The following is a 24674-nucleotide window of genomic DNA, read 5'->3' as shown; positions in this document are numbered from 1 at the left end:
ATTTATATTCTATATATACAGTATAGTGTGCCATTTATATTCTATATATACAGTATATTGTGCCATTTATATTCTATATATACAGTATAGTGTGCCATTTATATTCTATATATACAGTATAGTGTGCCATTTATATTCTATATATACATTATAGTGTGCCATTTATATTCTATATATACAGTATAGTGTGCCATTTATATTCTATATATACAGTATAGTGTGCCATTTATATTCTATATATACAGTATAGTGTGCCATTTATATTCTATATATACAGTATATTGTGCCATTTATATTCGATATATACAGTATAGTGTGCCATTTATATTCTATATATACAGTATAGTGTGCCATTTATATTCTATATATACAGTATAGTGTGCCATTTATATTCTATATATACAGTATAGTGTGAGTGGGGGCATCTTTGGGGGCAAAGATCTTCCCTGCTAAAGGGCTGGGAGGGCTTCAAGTACACAGAGGCCCAAACAGCCCCCCCAGCCCAATAAATAGTGAGTGTCTATGGCACCTTACAGCAGCCCCTCTGGCATTTGCCTGACCCACAGATTGCCAGTCCTGGTTTTACTGTAAAAAAATCTAAATACCCAGATCTCCTGAACACCGGCTGTGCCAGCTCCCTGAATGGCGAAGGTAACATTAAGTCTCATTTGCCCGACATTATGAGCTGATGGTAGAACAGAGGGAATTCCATGCCTTATAATCACACGGAGGCCCGGCACTTAATGCGGCCGCATTCCCTGATATATAATAATTGCGGATGAATTATTTCCAGGGGCAGAGTGATTAGTTTTATCATTTTTGCAAATCCGTTAAAGCAGTCGCTTCCACTTAGCAGCAGCAAGGTATATTGGCAGAGTAATGGAGTGAGAGAGACATGTCTCCCGACAGCCGGAGAATTATGGGCCATTGCTTTCTTAATTCCGTAGTCTTGGAGCAGCTGCCCCGGCGCTGGACAAAGTGTCCTGTCTCACTCTGTGCCCGCGTATGCCCTCTAATAGCAATATATGCACCTGGCACTGCTAGCCTATAAGCTGGTGTCATTTTTAAAGGACACTACCTGTAAATATAACAAAATAAATATATATATATATATATTTTTTTTTTCTTTATATAAAGATATAGATAAATAGATACATATTTATATTTGTTTATTTAATACTGCATGCCGAATGCTTATGGCTAAGCCCACTGTCTTTTCAGTTAACTTAATGGTTAATCCTATTGAATGATTAATAGCCAATAAGGTCAGTGCTACCCATTCAGAATGGACTCTCTGGCCCCTGATTTGCAAATCATGAAAGGGAGGGCTTGTAGCAGAGTGGGTTGGGCTTTGGTGGATCGTGGGTGGAGTATCCAACATTTTGGGGGTATGACTGGGGTGGATCAGGGAGTGGTCATTAGGGAGTGGGACACTTTTTTCATTGGGGCAACATCCTACTTGTTACCAAGGCCCTTCTACCTGGGGCACAAGTAATCAATAGGTTCATATTTGAGGGCCCCTGGGGGGGAGAGCCCAGCTCACTTAAGGTGGCCATACATGGGAAGATTTCTGCTGCCGATTTGGGTCCTTCAAACCGATTCCACAACATATCTGCCCATGTATGGGCACCCCTGATGGGCCTACCTGACAGATATCTATCCTCAATCTTGATCTGGCAGGTTTGATTTTCCCGTTGGATCAGGGACTGCATTGGCTCATTGATGGCCCATTTACCCACCTAGAGCCAAATGATCTAACCACCTTTAGTATAGGGACCCTGGACAGAGGCATTTTAGACCTCCCTGGTCTTCTTGTGTATATAAATGGGATAGACTTTAGTCTTTAGGTAGGCAGAGACTGGCTGGGATTGCTGTGTACCCGAGTAAATCCATGTCTCCTAGCAGAAGTGTGTTTCCCATGAAGAGGAAAGAGAACAGAGTCAGACTGGGCATACAGGACACCGGGAAAACCCAGTGGGCCCTGGCCCTTGTAGGCCCTGCTGACCCAGTCCCGAACACTGCTGCCAGCAACTTCACCCTCAAGTTAAAGAACACAATGAATGCGATGCATGCAATGCAGCAAGACAGTGTGATGCAGTGTGCATGGGGGGGGGGGCAGGGTAGAGGAGGTGCACCCGTGGGTTAGGAACTTGCGACTGGGGGCCCATGAGGTGGCAGCCCCGGTGGGCACCAGACACCCCAGTCTGGCACTGAATGAGAACAAGGGGTAGGCAGGCGTATGTGCCTTGGGTGCAATGGGGGTGCTAGGGGGAGTGAGCAGAGGTCAGTGGAAATCAAGCTGGGGGGTTGACGTATGGACTGAGCAGGTGGGGGTACCATGCGTGTGGTCCATCGGTGAGGGGGAAGGGGTGCTGGGGCCTCTGCCATGGGCATGACAGGTGTTAAAGCAGGTAGCTGGGCCAAGTAGTATTGCCTCTGGTGCCAGTATTACTTTGCTTGGCTTTGGTCAGTGAGCACAGGCAGTTTGGTCTCTGTGTTTTTCGCAGTTTGAAATGCCAGATTGGCATCGGCGTAACCAGGTTAATTACTTGTCAGTGAGTAAATTGTCATTTCTGGTAAAAGCTTAGTGGGAAGCAAAGTGGGTTTGACTCTCATCTTTTTAAAGTGGTGTAATAACGTATCCATTTCTGATGCATTTTACTGCATTCCATTGATTCTTAATGTTCCCATTTCTTTGTGCCATGCATCCACTTGGAAAGTAAGTACTGCCATTATAGTTCTACTGCTTTCTTCTAAATGCCGGGGACACTGTGCCGCTATCTTTATAAATGGAAACGTAGAAACATAAAATAAATGAAGGTCTGGAATTAAGTGGAGAAAAAAGGGATACTCACAGGCGCAGCCATTTTTTTTGCCTTTATTGAATCAACAAACTCCTTTTCATTAGCCCCATCCCCAGGAGACCTGACAAAATACACACTTTGAGCATTTTTATGATGCTGACTTATGTTTGCCCTTGACTTTCACTGAAAGCATTAAAATCATTGTCTGGGGAGCAGGAATCTCCCTGTGTCTGTAGATTAATGTCCCACTGCCGTGCCGTTGGAACAAGTTAGAGTTCCACGTTCCCCCTGCCGAGCAGGTTCCATTTTCTGGGTTCTTGGAAGTTTGCAAAGTTAGCAATTTGCAGAATCCGGCTAGAAAAGCTGTTTCCCTGTTACAGCAGGGACAGCAGGGTTCTTGAAAGTGGCAACCCTAGTCTGGATCTTTATAAAACATCCATAAACATTCATAAAACTTTGGCTAAGGTTACAGGACTGGGGAGAAGCTATTCCAAACACCCCAAAGCAGAATGGAACTGCTGAGTTCCTGTTGGACGTCTAAGGCTATTTATTTGGGGTGGTTGGGCACCTGTTTATCTTTGCTTCATCTCTTAAAATGCTCTGGAACCCTATTCTAGAATCCCACTGTAAATGGCACCTGGGGGGGTAGATATAGCGAGTCAATAATATACCCTCAGGGTTAATCTGGTTTCTCAGCCGTTTATGTTTCAGCCCAATTGAAAGAGAAATATTTATTAAACCACACGTGACCTCAAATGTAAAAAGGCCTTAGTTACTTACTGTCTACATCTCACAAAATTAATTTTAAAGGCAAACTGCTCCTTCAATGGATATAGGAAAAGGTTATACAAGGACCACATTATCAAGGGGCATAAACCCATATTTTTCAGCATGGATAATGGATTTTGCTAGTTATATTGGCTAAAATGATTATAGACATTCCTTAGGCATTAGTCGGTTCACAAAAGCTGGTGGGCAGCAAAGTTGCCCTTTCTCTGTATATTTCATAGATTTTTTTGCGGTATATCCTATGGTTGGCTGAGGGCTCTGGAAGATGTAGTTGCTTTTCCCACCTGCATGATGTTGGTTTGTGTGCCCTATTTATATAGCACTTGGCGAGTCACTGCTTTCTACAGTGCATTATACAGCGTGCTCCTTCATGCATTTTGGTGCCATCGCAAACAGGATACCTTTGGGATACCATCCCTTTTCTGAGCCCCCAGTAAAAAGGTTTGGGGCCCTCTCAGCACCACTGATGACCCTGCTGACCTTACATACCCCAACCCCCACCTTGCACGGTACTGCTCGAACTCCTACCCCTTCATTTGGATTTTACAGAAAGACCCCTTATCTAGGAAGCCCAGGTGCCAAGCATTCCAGACAATAGATCCCCATAGCATTTGATTAATTGTATATAGGAATTGCATTTGCCTACTAACATTTCAGGTTGTGCTTATTTAATCATTATCTGCACATTTGGTTGCAAGAAAAGTCTTCTTTTTGGGGAACCTAAGCTTCTTCCAACTTCCCCAGCCCCTGTATCTCAGTGGTATATATAGTCACGGGTATTAAGTGATGGGTTGCAGTGCATTCAGTGAGACTTAATCACACGGAACTGGTTTGTAGTAATTGGTCCCTTAGAGTTTCATGGCTAGTAGACCATGGGTAAGGAGATGGAAGCTGAAAGAAGAAGAGGAAGAGATATTGTGGATTCAGGTGCCCTAACTAGATAGTGCAGCATTTTTCTTCCAGCTACTGTTATACTTCTGGTGCTCCCCCAATGCCAGGGTTACAAGAGAGCACTGACCAGGCAAGGGAAGGCAAAGAAAGGACATTTTTAATGTTGGGAAGGTTGGGGGAAAAGGTATAGAGACACACCAGGGACCCTTTCCATGTTCTGGCACCACTGAGCAGTGTCCTACCTTCCCTGCCTGAAATGGGGGTGGGCTGGATTTCCCCTTCCTCAGTAGAGTTACGTTTGGCACCTCCTTTGGTACCAGTACCAGGATATAGGGGTTTGGGGTGAGGCACCGTTTGCTTTTTCTAGCTCGTCTCTAGCACAGCAATGGGTGCCCAGCATGGTTGGTGACCTGCTCGTTTCTGTGGTGTTACAGAAAGCATTCTAGAAGCCATATTGTGAAGAATAATTTATTATTGCTAGTTTTGTGTTGTCTTTGTTTTAATAAAGCAGTGGCCTTTGTGGCCTATGGGTGTGTATAATTAAGGCTGACCAGTGCCCCTGCCATTTCTATGACTGTGCCCATTACCCAGACTGTAGTGCAGTTAGCAGCTATAGAGACTCTGGAATCCCCTCTATGTGTGTGTTTCATGACCCTGATATATGTAAATCATTACCCAGACTATCACCTCCCCCCCTCCTGTGTATCATATATATTGATAATGTGTCTCAAGCATTGATTAGCATTAATTGGTTACATCAATACACACAGAGCGCCAAGCGAGGCCCCATTACGCATATACTATATTATATCCGCGTCCCTCTCAACTCTCCCAAAGCTTAAAGGGGTCCTGTCATTAGTTGATCATGTCTCCCTAATGGAATAAACGAGATTACAATCTAACATACAGCCATACAGATATGGAACGTTTCATTAACAAAATGCAGTTGAACTGTGCACTTGGGTTGTTCCGTAATTATCACTGAATGACCTTGCGAGTAGGTTAAGGAGCCCGCCATGAAGCTATAAACAAAGCAAATAAAGATAGAATCGGACATGGCTGTCACTACTGGAACAAGATGTGGAAAGGGAAATAATTGCCCATTGCAATTGCACCCGGTGCATCAAACCAGTGCGACTGTATTTGCTCATATTGGTGCAAGTTGCAGATAACATTTTCTGGTGCATGGCATTAAAATGGGGTTTTGTGTGATTCTTTAGGAGCAAGTTGTGGTTACAGGGTTGGGCCAATGGGACACTGGGAAAAAACCAGTTGGGCCCTGCTGATCCAGACTCGATCCCTCTCTACCCCTCCCTTGTTGCTACCCCATTGCCCTCCCTTCTCCATGGTAGCAGCCCCAGTGGACCTCATACAACCCAGTCCGACCCTGTGTGGCATTGGTCCCACCAACAAGTTCAAATATCTAGTTTTCCCAGAAAAGTAGGGGCTGTAATGGCAGCAAAGAAAGATGGTCCAGTTGGCCATATAGTGTATGTGTATAGCCAAGTATGTATAACTAAAGGGAAGAGCAACCAGGTCTACCTGTCGCCCAATGCACATGTGCAGAGGACTCTCTCCCCCGGGGGAGTATATGGATATGTCACTGTCACCAGTAAGAGGGTAGAAGATGAATGGGAAGTCATTTTAATTAATTAATGGGAGAATTTCTTCTTTGTCAAATGATGGGGCTGCTGTGCTAAAACCCCTATAATTTACAGCAATCCATACACATTAATACTAATGATGAGATGAAGAGCAAGGCTCCAGTTGTCCTTTGCATCAGTGGAGTCAGGGAAGGGTGGATTTGTTCCCTGCATCGCCTTCTTGTATACATTGCCAAGTATATAGTCTGCCTATTCCTTGGGCACCACATTTAGATTGTAAGCTCAATGGCTTTCTGTGGCTGAAGAGTTATTAGTGAAATGAACTTTATAAGAACAGATACTACAAATGTAGGGAGGATATGTAGTAACATTGTTTGCTCTACACCAGGATGCCTCTTCTTTTCACAAATAATGGTACCCCCTGGTAATTTATTCCCCTGTGCCTTTCTGTCCAGGGGAGCACTTGCCCTAGGGGGCACACACTCTATAGGGATGTTGTCAGCCATCTTGGTTCTGCTTATGTTAACAGCATACGCAGAATGGCCTTTTGAAATCATAGGGTCCCCTGTGCCAAACCGGCCACGCCCAATTGCGCCTAAATAATCTTTTTATAACGTCCAAACCCCAAACTTTCTCAAAAAGTCACATGATAGTATAGGCCAATAGTGGTACCATGCCCCCTAATGGTGGCCCTGAGAATACTAGTAGCAAGATCCTTATGAGCATTGTGCCTACAGCTGATAATACCTGTCCATTGGCCACACACATGCCCAATAGAAGGCACAAGGTGGAGACTATGTAAATAAAGAATAACTATAAAAAACATTTTTGTTCCATTTTGGCCCATTTTACAAGTCCCAGTTACCAGCAGAATGGCTGTAGCATGAAGCATATTGATTTCTAATCTGGAGTAAGGGGGAGAAAATTCCATTAAGTTGATTGTTACAAATGAATTAATGCATTTCATTCCTCCCAGTGCCACGCGTTTAGCAGCCAGCTGTGAGCAAACTGCCATCAGATCACTTTAGACATTTTCAGCTGAAATTCAATGACTCCATTGTTTTGATTTGGGCTTTGGAAACATCTGATATACATGATATGAAACTTATTGGACTCAATGGAATTGTAACACTCACAGGGGTTTCCTTGTTTCCCTTGAACTAGCTCTTACATAACCAATACCATTACTAATTATTCACCAGGCTTAGCAGGAACAGCCCCCCTAAGTTGGCTCATAGCCTGTACAGAGAGATACCATAAAACTATGGCAGCATAGGGATTCCCCTGTACTAAGCACAATTCAGCAGGAACAGCCCCCTAAGTTTGCTCATAGCCTGTACAGAGAGATACCATAAAACTATGGCACATAGGGATTCCCCTGTACTAAGCACAATTCAGCAGGAACAGCCCCCTAAGTTTGCTCATAGCCTGTACAGAGAGATACCATAAAACTATGGCACATAGGGATTCCCCTGTACTAAGCACAATTCAGCAGGAACAGCCCCCTAAGTTTGCTCATAGCCTGTACAGAGAGATACCATAAAACTATGGCACATAGGGATTCCCCTGTACTAAGCACAATTCAGCAGGAACAGCCCCCTAAGTTTGCTCATAGCCTGTACAGAGAGATACCATAAAACTATGGCAGCACAGGGATTCCCCTGTACTAAGCACAATTCAGCAGGAACAGCCCCCTAAGTTTGCTCATAGCCTGTACAGAGAGATACCATAAAACTATGGCAGCACAGGGATTCCCCTGTACTAAGCACAATTCAGCAGGAACAGCCCCCTAAGTTTGCTCATAGCCTGTACAGAGAGATACCATAAAACTATGGCACATAGGGATTCCCCTGTACTAAGCACAATTCAGCAGGAACAGCCCCCTAAGTTTGCTCATAGCCTGTACAGAGAGATACCATAAAACTATGGCACATAGGGATTCCCCTGTACTAAGCACAATTCTACAAGAGAATTTTAGGACATAACTTTACATTCTGTACATTTATGATATTTTTTTTTATTACAAATATGACAAAACCTTCTTTTAAAACAACTTGTAGTTAAGTTTCCCTTTAACTAAGGAAAGCATTAATCATATCCCAGCCCTGATCTCGGGTGGGGGGCCTTATGTGAACGGATCTGAACACACACTGAGACGTAGCATTAGAGGCTTCCATTCACCAAGCTGCTTAATGACCCAATCTTCAAATTAAATACAAAATATACACGGCGTGATTATCTTTATGGATTAATCCCCCTCCCCGAGCTGCACAGCGTGAGGCTTTATCTGACTTTTCTCTTTCTTTCAGTCTCTCCAAAGTTTTCTCATTTCAGCTGTTCCTTCGCTTCTGGGCCCAAGAGACCGAGTGTGCCGTATCCACACAACTCTCCTGACCTGCTCTTTACAGGAGTCCATATTATCAATCATCCCAGCGGGCAGAACGTGGCTCATTACAGACATACATCTACCCAATCCCTCTGTTTGGTGCTTTCCGTGTCCCAAACCTAATCAGGAGTTGCTAAATGGGTTTATATGTCCAAAATGGACTCCCATAGTCTGTGCAGGTGTATCTAATGGGAAAGGAAAGACAATTCCTTGTGCCTCATAGATTCATATATTACAGATTTGTCAAATGGAGGCTGTACCATTATATTCCTGTTGGGTTATTTCCCCTTGCCTGTATAAAGGGACGGCTCGCTCTTGCCATTTCTACCTTGCACAAGCCCCCCATTGTCTTTATGCTAACACCCTCCCCCCATCCCTTCTATTGCCCAAAAGGGGGCAGGAAACAGCAAGCAAGGGGTGTGGCTTGGCATCACTGGGGTGGTGTCAGCCAAACATGGCCGAATAGAACTGAGAAAAGCAGCAACTGCAGAACTTAAATCCAGGGTCGGACTGGGGGGTGAAGGGCCCTACGGGGCTCCCGCCCCAGGGGCCCTGCAGGTGCCACCCTCGGCCGCATCCCCTAACCCCCCCTCCACAGGGGCCCTCCTAACACCCCTCGCAGGGCCCCCCACCCAACGTCCTCCCCGAGCGCGTAAATTTTACATGTCAGGGGAGCAGCAGTTGGAAAGGGGGAGCGCCGGCAAGGGTCGGGTCTGGGCCACCTGGGCCCACTTGAGCCGGGGCCCACCGGATTTTCCCCGGTGTCCCGGGGGCCCAGTCCGATCCTGCTTTAATCCTACTTTAACTTGCAGGCTGAAGAGCAAAATGGCACAAAAATTAGCCCAGACTGGCAATCTGTGGGTTCAGGCAAATGCCAGAGGGGCTGCTGTAAGATAGACACTCACTATTTATTGGGCTGGGGGGCTGTTTGGGCCTCTGTGTACTTAAAATGCCAGGGTCTATTTTGAATCCTAGTCCAATCCTGGCCCAGACAAGGTATGGTCTCAATTTAGGAGATGTTTGGAGTTCACATTTTGCACATCTAAATGCACTGCCACAGCCATATTCTCCTTATCCAGGGGGCACACAACCCCCCTTTGTCCATAACAAGATTATAGTTGTAGGAAACCATTGGTATCCTTCTTTCAGCCATAGCAACAAGAAAATGTACGACAGCAAATCAGCGTCAGGTAATGTGGAGCGTGCAGCAGTTCCCTGCTTTAGCACAGCAGCAATAATTGTAATAATTGGGCTAATTGCTGTTTATTACGTTATCATCATATTAGTCATAATGAGTATTCCTGTGGAACGTATGCAAGCCCGCTTCCCTCTATAACATTAATATTTAATATGTTTTATTTTCAGATTTCCCATTACATTTATGCATGGGCTTCACAAGCTGCACAATCGTATGCATTTGCACAGACTGTATTGAGTATGGACAAATACACCATAATAAAATAATATCTATTATTATTTTATCATTTTTTATATTTTCATACCTGTCTTCTGTACTACTACTAACTGTGTGGGGGTCACAGTAACTAACCTGTACCTGTAACCTGGAGTTGTTTATGCTTTATCTGCACTATGCTGCTATTGTGCTCCGTGTCAGGGACAAAACTGCGATTTCTGACCGAGCCTGCCCAAAACATCAGGCTGAAGGTACACAGAAATATTCAGAATATTTGCAACGCAACACATGGGACACTGAAATACATGTCTGTTTGTTATCGCTGTGCTGAATCTCCCCTTGCTACAGGTCTAGGTAGGTGCTCAGTGAGTTACCCATCTGTGCCTACTGTTTGTTTAATATCTATTCATTAAGAAAGTTGCTCCCACAAGTGAAGCGTATGGGGCTAAGGTGCACTAAGCAGTGAGCAGTAGCTACAGTATATGGAGGCTCCATTAATAATGTGATTGCATTAATCTTAAAGATTGTGAGCACTAATTGTGACTGTGTTTTTAGGAATGGCTTGGAGAATTCATTCCATATCAGATCCATTAGAAACTGCCAGGGAATCTAGCCTTGTGTCGGTTAATATACTCCATTGCGTTTGTGCAGGGCTAAAACAAGGCTCCATCTCTAGATCCCTCTTGGCAAACTGTTTGCTTTTCAAACAAATAGTTTAGGAGGGCACACCACAATTGCTAAAGCAGAAATAGCTGGCTTTAAAACAAAGACAAGCAAAAAGAAGAAAAAGGGTGCAAATGAGAATCTGTTCCCCAAGCCCACATAGGGACTGTTTGCTTTTCCCCTCAATACACAGAGAATCCTTGTCATGTAGGGTTCATTTATCATGAGAGAGTTGTAGTGCCAGTAAGGGCTCCAAATTATCACTGCAACTTTTAAAAATGTCAGTAGCGGTGACTATCACAGCGACTTTCCCACAATAGGTTAGGGCTCTGGCACACGGGGAGATTAGTAGCCCACAACAAATCTCCCTGTTCGCGGGCGACTAATCTCCCCGAGTTGCCATCAGTTGCCATCCCACCGGCGAAAATGTAAGTCGCTGGTGGGATGGCACACGCGGCGGCGCGATTTCGGCAAACCTGAAATCGCCTGCGCAGCGTGTGCCATCCCACCATCGACTTACATTTTCGCCGGTGGGATGGCAATTCGGGGAGATTAGTCGCCCGCGAACAGGGAGATTTGTCACGGGCGACTAATCTCCCTGTGTGCCAGAGCCCTTAGGGTGAAGACACACTAAGCTACTAGTAGCAGCTTCTTTTTCACTGCTTTTAAACTCCAGAAAATCCCCTGCCATAGACAATACTGAGAATTGCCTCTGCTAAAACACACGTAGAGACAATTATCAGTAAATGATCAGCATTGTCTGTTTTAGTAGCCACAACAAGTAGCTGCTACTAGTAGCCCCGTGTGTCTTCACCCTTAGTATATAAGTCACTGTGACTAATCGCCCACGCGGATTCGTGGCTACTTATCACCGCAAATGTCTTTGCCCTAAGTCCAATCAACTGCTATGAGCCCAGAGCTTGTGCCTACCTGTGCAACCCTAAGGAGCATGCAGTGCCGCAGTGCCAGTTGCGCTTCTTGCTTGTAAGCAGGCTTGGGAGCCATATACATAACACCTAACCTGAGTAGGCACTGCGTATAGAGTTCTAGCTGCACATTATGTTTATACATGAGCTGTTATATTTACTAAATAGCGGGCAAATTAATGTTCATGTCCCGTCCTGCTTCCCCCTATTACATGGTAGGCACAGCTTGTGCCAAAATGCCCCTTACTCCTCTGGCATTGGGTACAAACATTTCCGCCAGGTTCCTTTACGCTGGAATTCAAAAGGGAAAATGGTGTATTGAAGGTATTGTGAAAGGTGCACAATAGATGTACATTGACCCAAACACAAGTGATAGAGCTATAAGGGGGTGTAAAATTGTGCCTCTTTACTTGTTTCCCTGGTCTTGTTGTGCCCCCTGACTGTTTAGGGGGTGGGTACGTGCCTACACCTACCTGCCCCACTGCTGAATGCTGAGAGAACTGAAGGCCATAATAACTACTGACATTTTTTTTTATAGTTTAATGTAGTTGCTGTTGGCAACACAGTGTGATATTTGACAAATAATTCCCCTAAGTATATTCTGTATATTTTCTACAACTATATATATTTCATAATAAAATATGTTTTATTTATGGTAAATCTTTAGCCTTAAGACTTTAATAATTAATTTACTAAGCTGTGTCCTTCTCTTTGGAGATTTAGAAATGGCCACCCTAATACCAGGGTCACACTGGCCCACCATGGAGAAAACCCAGTGGGCCCAGGGGACCCTGAACTCTTCTCCAGGGGGAGAAACCCCAGTGGGTCCAGTTCCTATTGGGCCCCACTGGGCAGGGCACAGGGGCAGACTGTGTCGTGGAAGAGCAAAAGGGGGTCAGAATGTGCAGAATGATAGTTGGCTGTGGCCATGATGCCCTAACACTGACATTAATACAGAGGTCATCATTCATATCAGTATCTGCCCCAGTGGAGCTTACAATCTAACACAACAAACTAGGGGTATGACGCAATTCCAGTTTTAGAGATTAAAGAGGATTTCTTTGAGAGAAGCAACAAACAAGCAGTTTTCTCTGGGTGCTTTATCTCTGTAAGCAATCAGTAGTCCCTATAGAACAGAGCAGACAAGTAAACGGCAGTGGAGACTGCAGTAATAACGACTAATGCTCCCGGCTCAATATATTCCAATAGGTACCATAGGGGCCTGAAAACCGCAGGCTGAATAGGGAGCACTGCATTCAAGTGAAGCCAGTCTCAGGCGAATTCCCCAGAAAAATCACGTTATTCACCTAAGCTGCTTACAGGGCTGCCTCACCTATGCACCCAAACCTACATGGGAAGCAGATAATCTCATTGCAATGCTAATTAGTGCTAACGAAATGCTGCAGACAAACAGCACTACAATTAGCAGCTGTAGCTAGTCATTTGTACAGTCTCAAAGCTGCCGCAAAATGGATACGTGATGACAGCTAAACAGACGGAATGGATAGAATCATTGGGGAATCGCTGTTGAGTCTGGGGCAGGAACATGAAATCTGCAGCATTGCCAGGTAGGAGATAGAGAAGACTGGGGCGGGGGGGGGGGTTCCGTTATCTGGAAAACCGTTATCTAGTTCCAACTTCTGAGGCCATCTCCCATAGACGCATATAGCAAATAATTCTACTTTTTAAAAAGGATTTGATTTTTCTCTGTAATAATAAAACAGTACCTTGTACAGGTATGGGACCTATTATCCAGAATGCTCGGGACCTGGGGTTTTCCAGATAAGAGGTCTTTCGGTAATTCATATCTCCTACCTTAAGTCTACTAAAAAAAAATCATTTAAACAGTAATTAAACCCAATAGGATTGTTCTGCCCCCAATAAGGGGTAATTATATCTTAGTTGGGATTAAGTACAGGTACTGTTTTATTATTACAGAGAAAAGGGAATCATTTAACCATGAAATAAACCCAATAGGGCTGTTCTGCCCCAATAAGGGGTAATTATATCTTAGTTGGGATCAAGTACAGATACTGTTTTATTATTACAGAGAAAAGGGAATCATTTAACCATTAAATAAACCCAATAGGGCTGTTCTGCCCCAATAAGGGGTAATTATATCTTAGTTGGGATCAAGTACAGGTACTGTTTTATTATTACAGAGAAAAGGGAATCATTTAACCATTAAATAAACCCAATAGGGCTGTTCTGCCCCCAATAAGGGGTAATTATATCTTAGTTGGGATCAAGTACAGGTACTGTTTTATTATTACAGAGAAAAGGGAATCATTTAACCATGAAATAAACCCAATAGGGCTGTTCTGCCCCCAATAAGGGGTAATTATATCTTAGTTGGGATCAAGTACAGGTACTGTTTTATTATTACAGAGAAAAGGGAATCATTTAACCATGAAATAAACCCAATAGGGCTGTTCTGCCCCCAATAAGGGGTAATTATATCTTAGTTGGGATCAAGTACAGGTACTGTTTTATTATTACAGAGAAAAGGGAATCATTTAACCATGAAATAAACCCAATAGGGCTGTTCTGCCCCCAATAAGGGGTAATTATATCTTAGTTGGGATCAATTACAAGGTACTGTTATTATTACAGAGAAAAAGGAATTAATTTTTTTATAATGTGAATCATTTGACAGGCTTTCCGTCATTCGGAACTTTCTGGATAATGGGTTTCCGGATAAGGGGTCTGATACCTGTACTTTATCCCAACTAAGATATAATTAATCCTTAACAAAGGCAAAATAATCCTATTGGGTTTAATTAATATTTAAATGATTTTCAGTAGACTTAAGGTAGGATGATCCAAATTATCTGGAAAACCCCAGGTCCCGAGCATTCTGGATAACAGGTCCCATACCTGTACTACATACAGTATTCATAAGCAGTTCCCAATACTCTTCTCTGCCCTACCCCAATCCTGACCCTACCTTTGTACTAGTCCAGCCACTGTGCATGCTGGGAGTTGAAGTTCTTTTTCTAGAACAGCAAATCGGAATCCTCTGCACTAAAGGACTTTCCTTAGATTGTATCTAGCACTGGAGTGGTTAACACAATGTTCTATACTAGTGGCCTGACCCGAATCCTGATGGCACGGATCTCAGAACATACCTGTCTGGGAACACAAGTACAGTACATTAATCAAAGTGACTGGGGCTCTCAAGCCAAGAGATGTCCTTAAAGACGGGCTGCTCGCTGCCTCTAACAACTGGAAATACGCAGTCCCTGAAACTGCATGCAATTCAGCTTATTAAACTCCGGAATCGTCTGAATATTGAAACTCTACTGCGGCAAAAAACAATGCGTTTCACCCCAGGGGGTTGTTTCCTTCCTCAGGGACAAATAAAAATAAACTGTGTACTTTGCTTTTTGTGCCTCGCCCATTGGTTACTATTATCATTACAAAGTAGGTGATCCTCATATCTTTGTGGGCTTTGCCTATGGTGATCCAGTTGTGCCATGATACCACATGTCCCATTTAATCAGATTAATGGGCAATTAATGGGTGGCTCCAGAGTCTAGCTGCACCCTGTACTTAGCTTGACTAAAGGTGGCCAAACACGGGCAGATTTAAGGTTCTGATTTGGGGCCTTCAGATCAATTCGGCAGCTTATCTGCCCTTGGATGGGGCCATCCTAAGGGCCTATCCGACCGATATCTGGCCAAATGTCAATTGGTCTGTTAAACTGTTTACATAGCAAATAATTCAGGCTACCATTTATAATTTTATTCTTGAACCAACAAATGTATATTTAGCTGTAATATTGGTGTGTAGGCGCCATCTCAGTGCATTGTGCCTGAGTCTGAGCTTTCAGCCAGCGCTACACATTAGAACTGCTTTCAGCTAACCTATTGTTTCTCCTACTCCCATGTAACTGGAGGAGTCCCAAGCCGGACTTGGATTTCTTACTATTGAGTGCTATTCTGATACCTACTGGGAGCTGCTATCTTGCTCCCTTCCCATTGTTCTGCTGATCGGCTGCTGGGGGTGGGGGGGGGATATCACTCCAACTTGCAGCGCAGCAGTAAAGTGTTCCTGAGTCTGAGCTTTCAGAAGGAGCCAGGGCTACACATTAGAACTGCTTTCAATTAACTTTCTCCTACTCCCATGTAACTGGAGGAGTCCCAAGCCGGACTTGGATTTCTTACTATTGAGGGCTATTCTGATACCTACTGGGAGCTGCTATCTTGCTCCCTTCCCATTGTTCTGCTGATTGGCTGCTGGGGGTGAGGGGGGGGGATATCACTCCAAGTTACAGCGCAGCAGTAAAGTGTGACTGAAGTTTATCAGAGCACAGGTCACATGGCTGTGGCACCCTTGGAAATAAAGAATATGGCTAGCCCCATGTGACATTTAAAAATTAAATATAAAAAAATCTGTGTTTTTGAAAAAATGGATTTCAGAGCAGGATTCTGCTGGAGAAGCTCTATTACCTGATGCAATATTGTTTTTCCATAACAGTATTCCTTTAACGAAGAAGGGCCTGGGGGTAATTGTAAATAATGAACTTAGCTGTAGCAGACAGCAGCAGCAGGATGGGCCACCAAGGTATTAACCTGCCACTAACGGGGGGTATAGATTTGCAGAGTCAGTAATATCTGCCCTTGTAAAGCTCTATCATGGCTTGTCAGTACTTAAATAATCCTAATTATAAATTAGTTTCTGATACAGAGACAGTTTTGAAGTTGCAAAAACCCCCTCTAAACACCCACATATATAAACTATATATATATACAGTATATACTGATCCCTATACTAAACTACCTGTAGATCTAGAGATCCAAATAGCCTTGGATACTCTGCTTATGCAAGAACTCATCCAGGCCCCTCTTATAGGCATTAACAGAATCTGCCATTACCACATCACTAGGAAGGGCATTCCCCAACCCCACTGCCCTCACCGTGAGGAACCCCCGACACTGTATCATATGAAAGTTCAGTTCCTCTAATCTAAAGGGGGGGGCTCTTGATCTTTGTTCATTTCAATGGGAAACAATCACCCCCCCCCCATCTGCCTATAATCCCCTCTAATGTACTTGCAAAGAATAATCATGTCCCCTTGTAAGCGCCTCTTCTCCAGAGAAAACAACCCCAACCCTGACAGTTTAACCTCATACTTGAAATTATATATCTAATATATAGGCACCCAAGGGCTGCCTCAGTGGCGTAACTATAGTAGAAGCAGACCCTGCAGTTGCGGGGGGGGGGGGGGAAACTGGTGAACAGGGGGACCCAGAACATGCTGGGAAACAGGGGGGCCCAGGGTCTGCTTCAGGGTTGGACTGGGCCGCCGGGACACCGGGAAAAATCCCGGTGGGCCTCGGCGGCCCAGTCCGACCTTTGCCGGCGCTCCCCCTTCTGACGGTTCCTCCCCTGCCGCGTTCAATTTATACGTGCTTGGGGAGGACATCGGGTGGGGGCCCTGCGGGGGGGTTAGAGGGGCCCCTACGGGGGGAGGTTAGGGGACACGGCTGGCTGGGGCACCTGCAGGGCCCCTGGGGCGGGAGCCCCGGTGGACCCTGCACCCCCCAGTCTGACCCTGGTCTGCTTTCTCTATAGCTAATGGGACTTGCTCTATGTGCGCACTCACTATAGTTGCTATAGATGTTATGGCCCCCACATCACTGTATGACATCATAATTTTGATTTACTTCGCCCCCCAACACGCTGTATGACATATAATTGGCCCTCTACATGTAATAAGTTGAACAGCTCTAAAATAAAATAAAGGGTACATAGGCAGGGGCCCCAAGTGACTGTCACTAATTGCTAGTTAGACAGGTGATCCAACAATAGAAGGGACCTAAGCCCCACTTTCGGGTGATTATTCAATTATTCCATTCTCTGCTGTTTATACTTAAAGAAATAATGTCTGTATGGCAATTCCTTGCACTGACTCCCTAGCAAAGCTGTGTAACCTGGTCAAATAGAATTATTCACGTTAAGCTAGAGGTGCATCTTATTAATGAATATACGGACAGGTGGAGCGCATAGTGGGTGAGCCGGACTATTGGCTTCTAACTTTGGCAAAACCAACCTCAATTATTGGCCCCATGCACCAAAAGAAAACAAAATACAGGCTCCATGCATAAACCTGCAGAGCAGAGAGCACCGTAAGCATGTATGTTACTGTGATACTATGTATGTAAGCACAGCCCCTAATGCACTGCACTACTGAATCCTATTGGGTTATGTACAGGGTCGGACTGGGGGGTGCAGGGCCCACCGGGGCTCCCGCCCCAGGGGCCCTGCAGGTGCCCCAGCCGCGTCCCCTAACCCCCCCCCAGGGGCCCCCCTAACCCCCCCGAAGGGCCCCCGCCTGACGTCCTCCCCGAGCGCGTATAAATTGAACGCGTCGGGGAGGAACAGTCAGTAGCGGGGAGCGCCGGCAAAGGTCGGACTGGGCCGCTGGGGCCCACTAGGCCCGGGGCCCACCGGGATTTTTCCCGGTGTCCCGGTGGCCCAGTCCGACCCTGGTTATGTAATAAAAGGCATTACGTTTTGCCCAGGTGCAGAAACCCATAGCGGCCAATCAGCGGGAAGCAAGGAGGGGGTCACTTTTAAAAGCAAATATCTTATTGGTTGCTATGGGTTATTGCACCTGGCCTTTAATTACACATGGGGATAAATGTTTATAAGTGTGTGGCACCATGTAGCCAATGGCTGGAAGGCCAAGCCTGAAAGCCAGTTAGGGTGAAAATTTGGGGCAAATACCCATTTGGGTCCAGCTTAAAGGTTAATTTGGGATGAAGGCTTATTTGCTGTCCCACATATTATTGAAACTGTGGCTGAATGACTGATAGAATAGTGTTTTCAAATATAAATAAGTAAACTAGATATGAGCAAAGGGTGTGGGGGACCTAAACAAATGATGGATCTCAGAGGGGACATGAACAAAAAAAGGCCACTGATATAGAGAAGTATGACCATGGGCAGATATATCTATAGGGATAATGGGAACCCACCTGGCATGTAGTACCCACCTATGAACAGTGGAAATGTTGTGCAATTTATTATAATTCCCCCCCCCCCCCAAATGAAGCTATAGTCCAACATTTCAACAGAGGGGCACACATTGGCCATACCCATTGGGATTGCAAATATATACACAATGTATGGGACCCCGTGCCCAGTGCTGTGTATATGGGGTGGGGGGGGGGGGTAGCTAGGGTAACTGTATCTCAACAAATGCTGGAGAGAAACAGATCTCTGTAGAGCTGAACTGAAATTCCATCTCCCAGGGCAGCCTGGGAACCTGCACTATACTGAATACAGAAAACCTCAGAAAAGAAATATGAATTGCATAGAAAGGCAAATAGGGAATAACTTCAGGTGAACTGTAGCTCCCCCCCCCCGTCCTGCCTGTAACAGCCTGTGGCTGAAGCTACGCAAGACGTTAGCTTGGGTTTCCATCAAATTTCCCTTCCCATTGTTATCCACGGAGCAGCACGCCAGAATCTCAGCATGTTCTGAACGAGTCATTAGCGCACTGACAACACAGTCCATTAAGTAACTTGTATTCGAATAAACGCGACCACTTTGTATTCGCAGCCGTTTCCAAAGTCAGCGGCCAGCCGGCCTTGTGTGCAGCCGAACTCTTTTCAAAGTGAATGGAGGCAGGAATCTTATGTTACCGACAGTTTTTCCCTAACTGACTTGATTAGATGTTTTTTCAGCATTTTAGTACAGGTATGGGATCCCTTATCCGGAAACCCGTTATCCAGAAAGTTCCAAATTACAGAAAGGCCACCTCCCATACACTCCATTAGAAGCAAATAATTCTAATTTTTAAAAATGATTCCCTTTTCTCTGTAATAATAAAACAGTACCTGTACTTGATCCCAACTAAGATATAATTACCCCTTATTGGGGCAGAACAGCCCTATTGGGTTTATTTAATGGTTAAATGATTCCCTTTTCTCTGTAATAATAAAACAGTACCTGTACTTGATCCCAACTAAGATATAATTACCCCTTATTGGGGGCAGAACAGCCCTATTGGGTTTATTTAATGGTTAAATGATTCCCTTTTCTCTGTAATAATAAAACAGTACCTGTACTTGATCCCAACTAAGATATAATTACCCCTTATTGGGGGCAGAACAGCCCTATTGGGTTTATTTAATGGTTAAATGATTCCCTTTTCTCTGTAATAATAAAACAGTACCTGTACTTGATCCCAACTAAGATATAATTACCCCTTATTGGGGGCAGAACAGCCCTATTGGGTTTATTTAATGGTTAAATGATTCCCTTTTCTCTGTAATAATAAAACAGTACCTGTACTTGATCCCAACTAAGATATAATTACCCCTTATTGGGGCAGAACAGCCCTATTGGGTTTATTTAATGGTTAAATGATTCCCTTTTCTCTGTAATAATAAAACAGTACTTGTACTTGATCCCAACTAAGATATAATTACCCCTTATTGGAGGCAAAACAATCCTATTGGGTTTATTCAATATTTAAATTATTTTTAGCAGAGTTAAGTTATGGAGATCCAAATTACGGAAAGATCCCTTATCTGGAAAACCCCAGGTCCCCACCATTCTGCATAACAGGTCCCTTACCTGTACATATTGTTTTGTGTCCCTACGGGTAACTAAATAGAAAGGGCTATATCAAACCTGTAGCTAATCAGAGTATTCAAATAATCTAGTTGCTAGGGGTCAAATTACCTAAGCAACCAGGGGGTGGTTTGAATGAGAGACTGGTGTATGAATAGGAGAGGACCTGAATAGAAAAACAATTAATACAAAGTAACATTAAGAATAAAATTGTAGCCTCGTAGAGCAAATAGTTTTTGCTGGGGTCAGTGACCCCCGTTTGAAAGTTGAAAAGAGAAAGAAGAAGAAGGCAAATAGTTTAAAAACTTTAAAAAAATAAATAATGCAGACCAGTTTATATGTTGCTCAGAATTGCCCATTTTATAACATACAGAGGGTTGAACTACCCCTTTAAACATTAACAGGACCAGTGTTGGACTGGGGTGCTAAGGGCCCATAATAAATGCTTAGACCCCAGGCCCAACTGTCATCTATTATTCCTTCCATTTCCCCTCTTTGATTTCATACACTAATGGGGAATGGCCATTGTATAGGCACACATCTCTACAAGCATTAATGGGTCACTATTGGGGGATTCTTTTGGAATAATTGGGCTACAGCAGGTCCAAACTCTATACTTAGAGGCCCACATGGTTCTATGACTGCCAGTTGGTTTAGCCTGAAATAATGTACAGAACATGTTCCAGACTCAGTATCCTGGTTTATCTAAAAGTACTAATCACATAAATAGCTTTATTATCAATAGTCTGTTGTCAATAGTAGTTGTCAATAGTACAGTCAAGCATCTGATTGGTTGGTATGGGTTACTGACCTGGGGTATATATGTCTGAAAATAAAGTGTGTAAGCAACCTGTAAGCAGAAATGGCTTTAGGGGAGAGCAGCAAACGTAGATAGGAAATAACAGGGATAGAGGAACAGTACGATAAGTCACAGTTACGCCCCATATCTCTGTTTCCTTTCCTGTGGCCCTTCACTATAACATATAGCACCCACAGCCAACTAAAACCTGTCTAAATAACAGGGTCCAGCAAAAGTTTTGCCCTTTGTCCCACTGCAATCAAAGAAAACTGTACCTTTAAGTGGGCGGGGCTTAAACTATCCAGCAACAAATCAGAGCATAGAAATGTTTAAACCACACACACAATATACAAACAATATATTTGCAAAACTCCTGTATATGCAACAATGTCAGTATATCATAACAAGACCATAGCTAAGAATAATGTTTTCCTGGTCCAGTAACCAATAGCAACCATCGGTGATACTTGTTTTCAGTAATCTTACTGCATAGACATGAACGTACTAACTAGTGATTGGTTGCTATGGGTTACAGGGCAGGACACCCTATGACCAAGTTCCTTCTTAATCTGATATTTTACCAGGCCCAGGAGGGGTTTGTTGCCAAAGGCCTGGGTTCTACTAATGAATGTATAAGAGTCATTGAATAAAAAGGCAGAACTCTGCAGGGTTGCTCGTTTTTATCTACATTCATATCTTTCCCTCTGCTTTATACTACTAGATCTATCTGGGATCTTGCAGGGATTTAGGAGTCAAACATTTCCCTTTGCACCATTGCCTTCCTGCTGTATCCCACACTAAATATTCCATATTCAATTCCCGATCAAGAAAAATAAACATTTACAGGAAAGAATTCAATTCTATCAGACAGGAGGAAGGCAAACGGCAAATCCCTAGGCCGTACCATAGTAAATGATAATCTAGAATGTCTTTTGAGAACCAGAAAACTCTCCGTATCTGATCTGACGGGTCAAAGTGGCCACAAATTATATAATAATAATAATAATAATATATCTGCAATGTATCTGTAAATCAATATATTCCCAGCAACTGAAAACTACAAGAGAGATATTTAGTGGCCGCGTTGCAACTCTGTAAGTAACGTAAGAAGGTGAGTGTATTAACCCCGGGGGCTTTCAGTTGGCATTTTGGAGTCATAAAGGCAAAGCTAACTAGGGCTGTAGGGTTATTCTCACATAATTCTATGATCATTATGGTCTCTGGTTGTTGGACTATGCTAAGACTTTAACAACGGACAGAGATTTTACCAACTTGGGTTTCACGCTCTGGTTCAACCGTCCCACTAGAGCTTTTTCGGAGGATTGAATGCAATGGACCCGTTACTTTTTTTTTAATCTTTATTCTTTACTATGTAACTGCTATATGGTATCCATTTAATTAGCCAAGTTCCCAATGTGTGAGGCTGGGGGACACTAAAAAGCCATTAATAGCTTATGTCTGGATTTCTAATGAAATTGCACAGTGGTACATTGCAGCCCAGGGACGGATATATATCTGCTGCACTACAGCACCCTGGTGGGGTTTGCACCTAATCAGCAAACATTACATTTCCTACCTTTGCCTCTCCAACAAAGAGGCTTGTGTCAGTAGAACCAGAATGAATAATGACTCTATCATATACCCCAAGCTTTCATGGTAAGGACAAGCCCAAAGATTCATAGTAAGCAGCCCACCAGAGAGCAGCTTGTCCCAAAGGTCTTCCATAACCCACCCAGGTTGGAAACCAACACACTAGCGTCCTCCTAACCTGTGCCCTACACAACTTCAAGTGGAGGTTCTCCAACTGAAATACCTCTATTTTATTTCCACCAATCAGTGGTCCTATAGCTGTGGCACAACTACAACTTTTAGAATCCCACAAAGGAGGATGTTGGGAAATGTAGTTCAGCACCATGTACAATGGATACGATTCCACTACCGCTAAATAAAAACAGACTCATGCATCACGGTATGGCTAATAGAGGTTGGACTTTCATATAGTCCATAGCAAAACCCAAGAGCGCTCTAATTAATTAAACGTGCCATGTAATTACATAGTAACATAGAAACATAGTAAGTTAGGTTGAAAAAAGATGTACGTCCATCACGTTCAACCATAATGCCTATATATAACCTGCCCAACTTCTAGTTGATCCAGAGGAAGGCAAAAAACCCCATCTGAAGCCTCTCTAAAATGAACTGCAGTTGTTCCTGGCAACCCAATTGTACCCTCTATATCCATTTATCCATTAACCTCCATTTACCTGCAAAGAGCTGCATCCAAGCACAGATCTTGTACACGGTGGCTGTGTTGCAGAAGAAGAACAGGGCGAAACAGGTAATGCAGCCCAGGATCAGCACCATGGACAGCAGCACAAAGAATGCGGCTGCTTTGAAGGCTCCGGACGGGATGGTGCTGAAATCGGTGAAGGATCCCCGGCAGGTCAACTCTCTGTTGGCCACACCGTTGCCCACGCAGTAATGGAACAAGCCAAAGTAGCCCGGCTTCGGTGTGTTGACACTGTCCCCTATCCAGTAGGGCTGAATGAAGACCACCACGTTGATGATGGCAAAGCAGATGGTGAATATAGCCCAAAGGACCCCTATGGCTCTGGAGTTCCTCATGTAATTGTCATGGTAGAGCTTGGACGCTTCTTGTGAAGGTAACATCTTGGCTGGGGATCAGTTGTCCTCTGGGCACTCACCCTGAGCACTCTCTTTGGGCACTCACTGTGGGCACTCACTAGCCCAAACAAATCACCTTCTCACAGTCTGTGCCCACCCAACCTGATTGCCCCTTGGCATTCAGTTGATGCAATGGGGGCCAGGCCAGATGCCTCTAGGATTCCAGCGCTAGGTAAGAGCCCAGGACGCAGAAGGAGACAGGGAGATCCCTTTTGAAGAGGCAGTGAATGTGCAAGAGTCCCTGGGAGCAGCATATGTCTAGGAGACAAAGGAGGAGGCTGCCGGAGAATACCAAGGGTTGGAGTGGAAGCCAGAACCCCCTGCCATTTGTAAGGAGAGAGAGCATTAACTGCACAGCAGAGGTTTGGACGGCTTGATCCCTCCCTGCAGCTGCTGGGACTCCATCTTTGCTGTGTGATTCCTTCTGCTGCGCGTCCCCGCTCCCCGGCGCGCTCCCGCGGCAATGCAGATTTGGGGGGAGAATAAAAGGGAACGGTTTCCCAGGCAGCTCTGGGCTTTTCATCTTATTCGCTGTGGGATTCGCTCTCTGCCAATTCGGAGCGCAATAGCCTGGCTCGGACTGCCTGGCAGAGAGATGGGGGGGGGGGCGCTGTGCTTTAATGCAGGGGCAGGAGGGCTACAGGCACATAAAGTGACTGATTAAATGCCACATCCCTAATGTGAAAATGTATCATACATCACTTGGGGTCGGTTATAATAATAATGTACAATCTGCATTCCGCCAGAGAGTGCTGAGCTGTCACTTGGGGATGTCGGGAGTTGTAGTTCACTGACAGCTGGAGGGACGCAGGTTGGATATGTGAGATAATTATCTGTCCTGAAAGAGGCTGCACCTAATTGGCCAAATGAGTGTAGGAAATAGTAAAGCTCTACAGCGCCAACTACTGTATAAATATGGTATCGCAGGATCAAATAGTCTCAGGGCCCCATTAATTTATAGGGAGAAAAAAATAAGGCTGTTGGTGATACCCAATCACTTTGTCATTTTTTAACCTGGAAGGAAGTATTTTTTGACTTGTGCAGCATTTTTTAGACGTCAAAAATTTGTTGCACGCAATTTTTATTTTTGATGCGCGACAATTTTACAGTTTCACAAATTTTTCGCT

The 24674-nt window shown here is 44.3% G+C and overlaps 1 protein-coding gene across 3 annotated transcripts in view; it reads right to left on the bottom strand.

Moving 5' to 3' along the window:
* lhfpl4 (LHFPL tetraspan subfamily member 4) overlaps positions 1 to 24027 on the bottom strand; it is a 77517-nt gene extending 53490 nt beyond the window's left edge. For 2 of the 3 annotated variants that reach the window (XR_004222168.1, XM_012960480.3), the window contains exon 1: positions 23127 to 24027. Coding sequence is in view for 2 of the 3 variants with exons in the window: in XM_012960480.3 (XP_012815934.1) it covers positions 23127 to 23532 (406 nt within the window). In the remaining variant the exon portion in view is untranslated. 3 annotated transcript variants of the gene reach the window in all.
* Positions 24028 to 24674: the final 647 nt, after the last annotated feature.

This window comes from Xenopus tropicalis, chromosome 4, assembly GCF_000004195.4.
Source record: "Xenopus tropicalis strain Nigerian chromosome 4, UCB_Xtro_10.0, whole genome shotgun sequence".
Taxonomy (NCBI): domain Eukaryota; kingdom Metazoa; phylum Chordata; class Amphibia; order Anura; family Pipidae; genus Xenopus; species Xenopus tropicalis.
The sequence above is the reverse complement of the archived record's forward strand: the minus strand, read 5'-3'. Positions and strand labels throughout refer to the sequence as shown.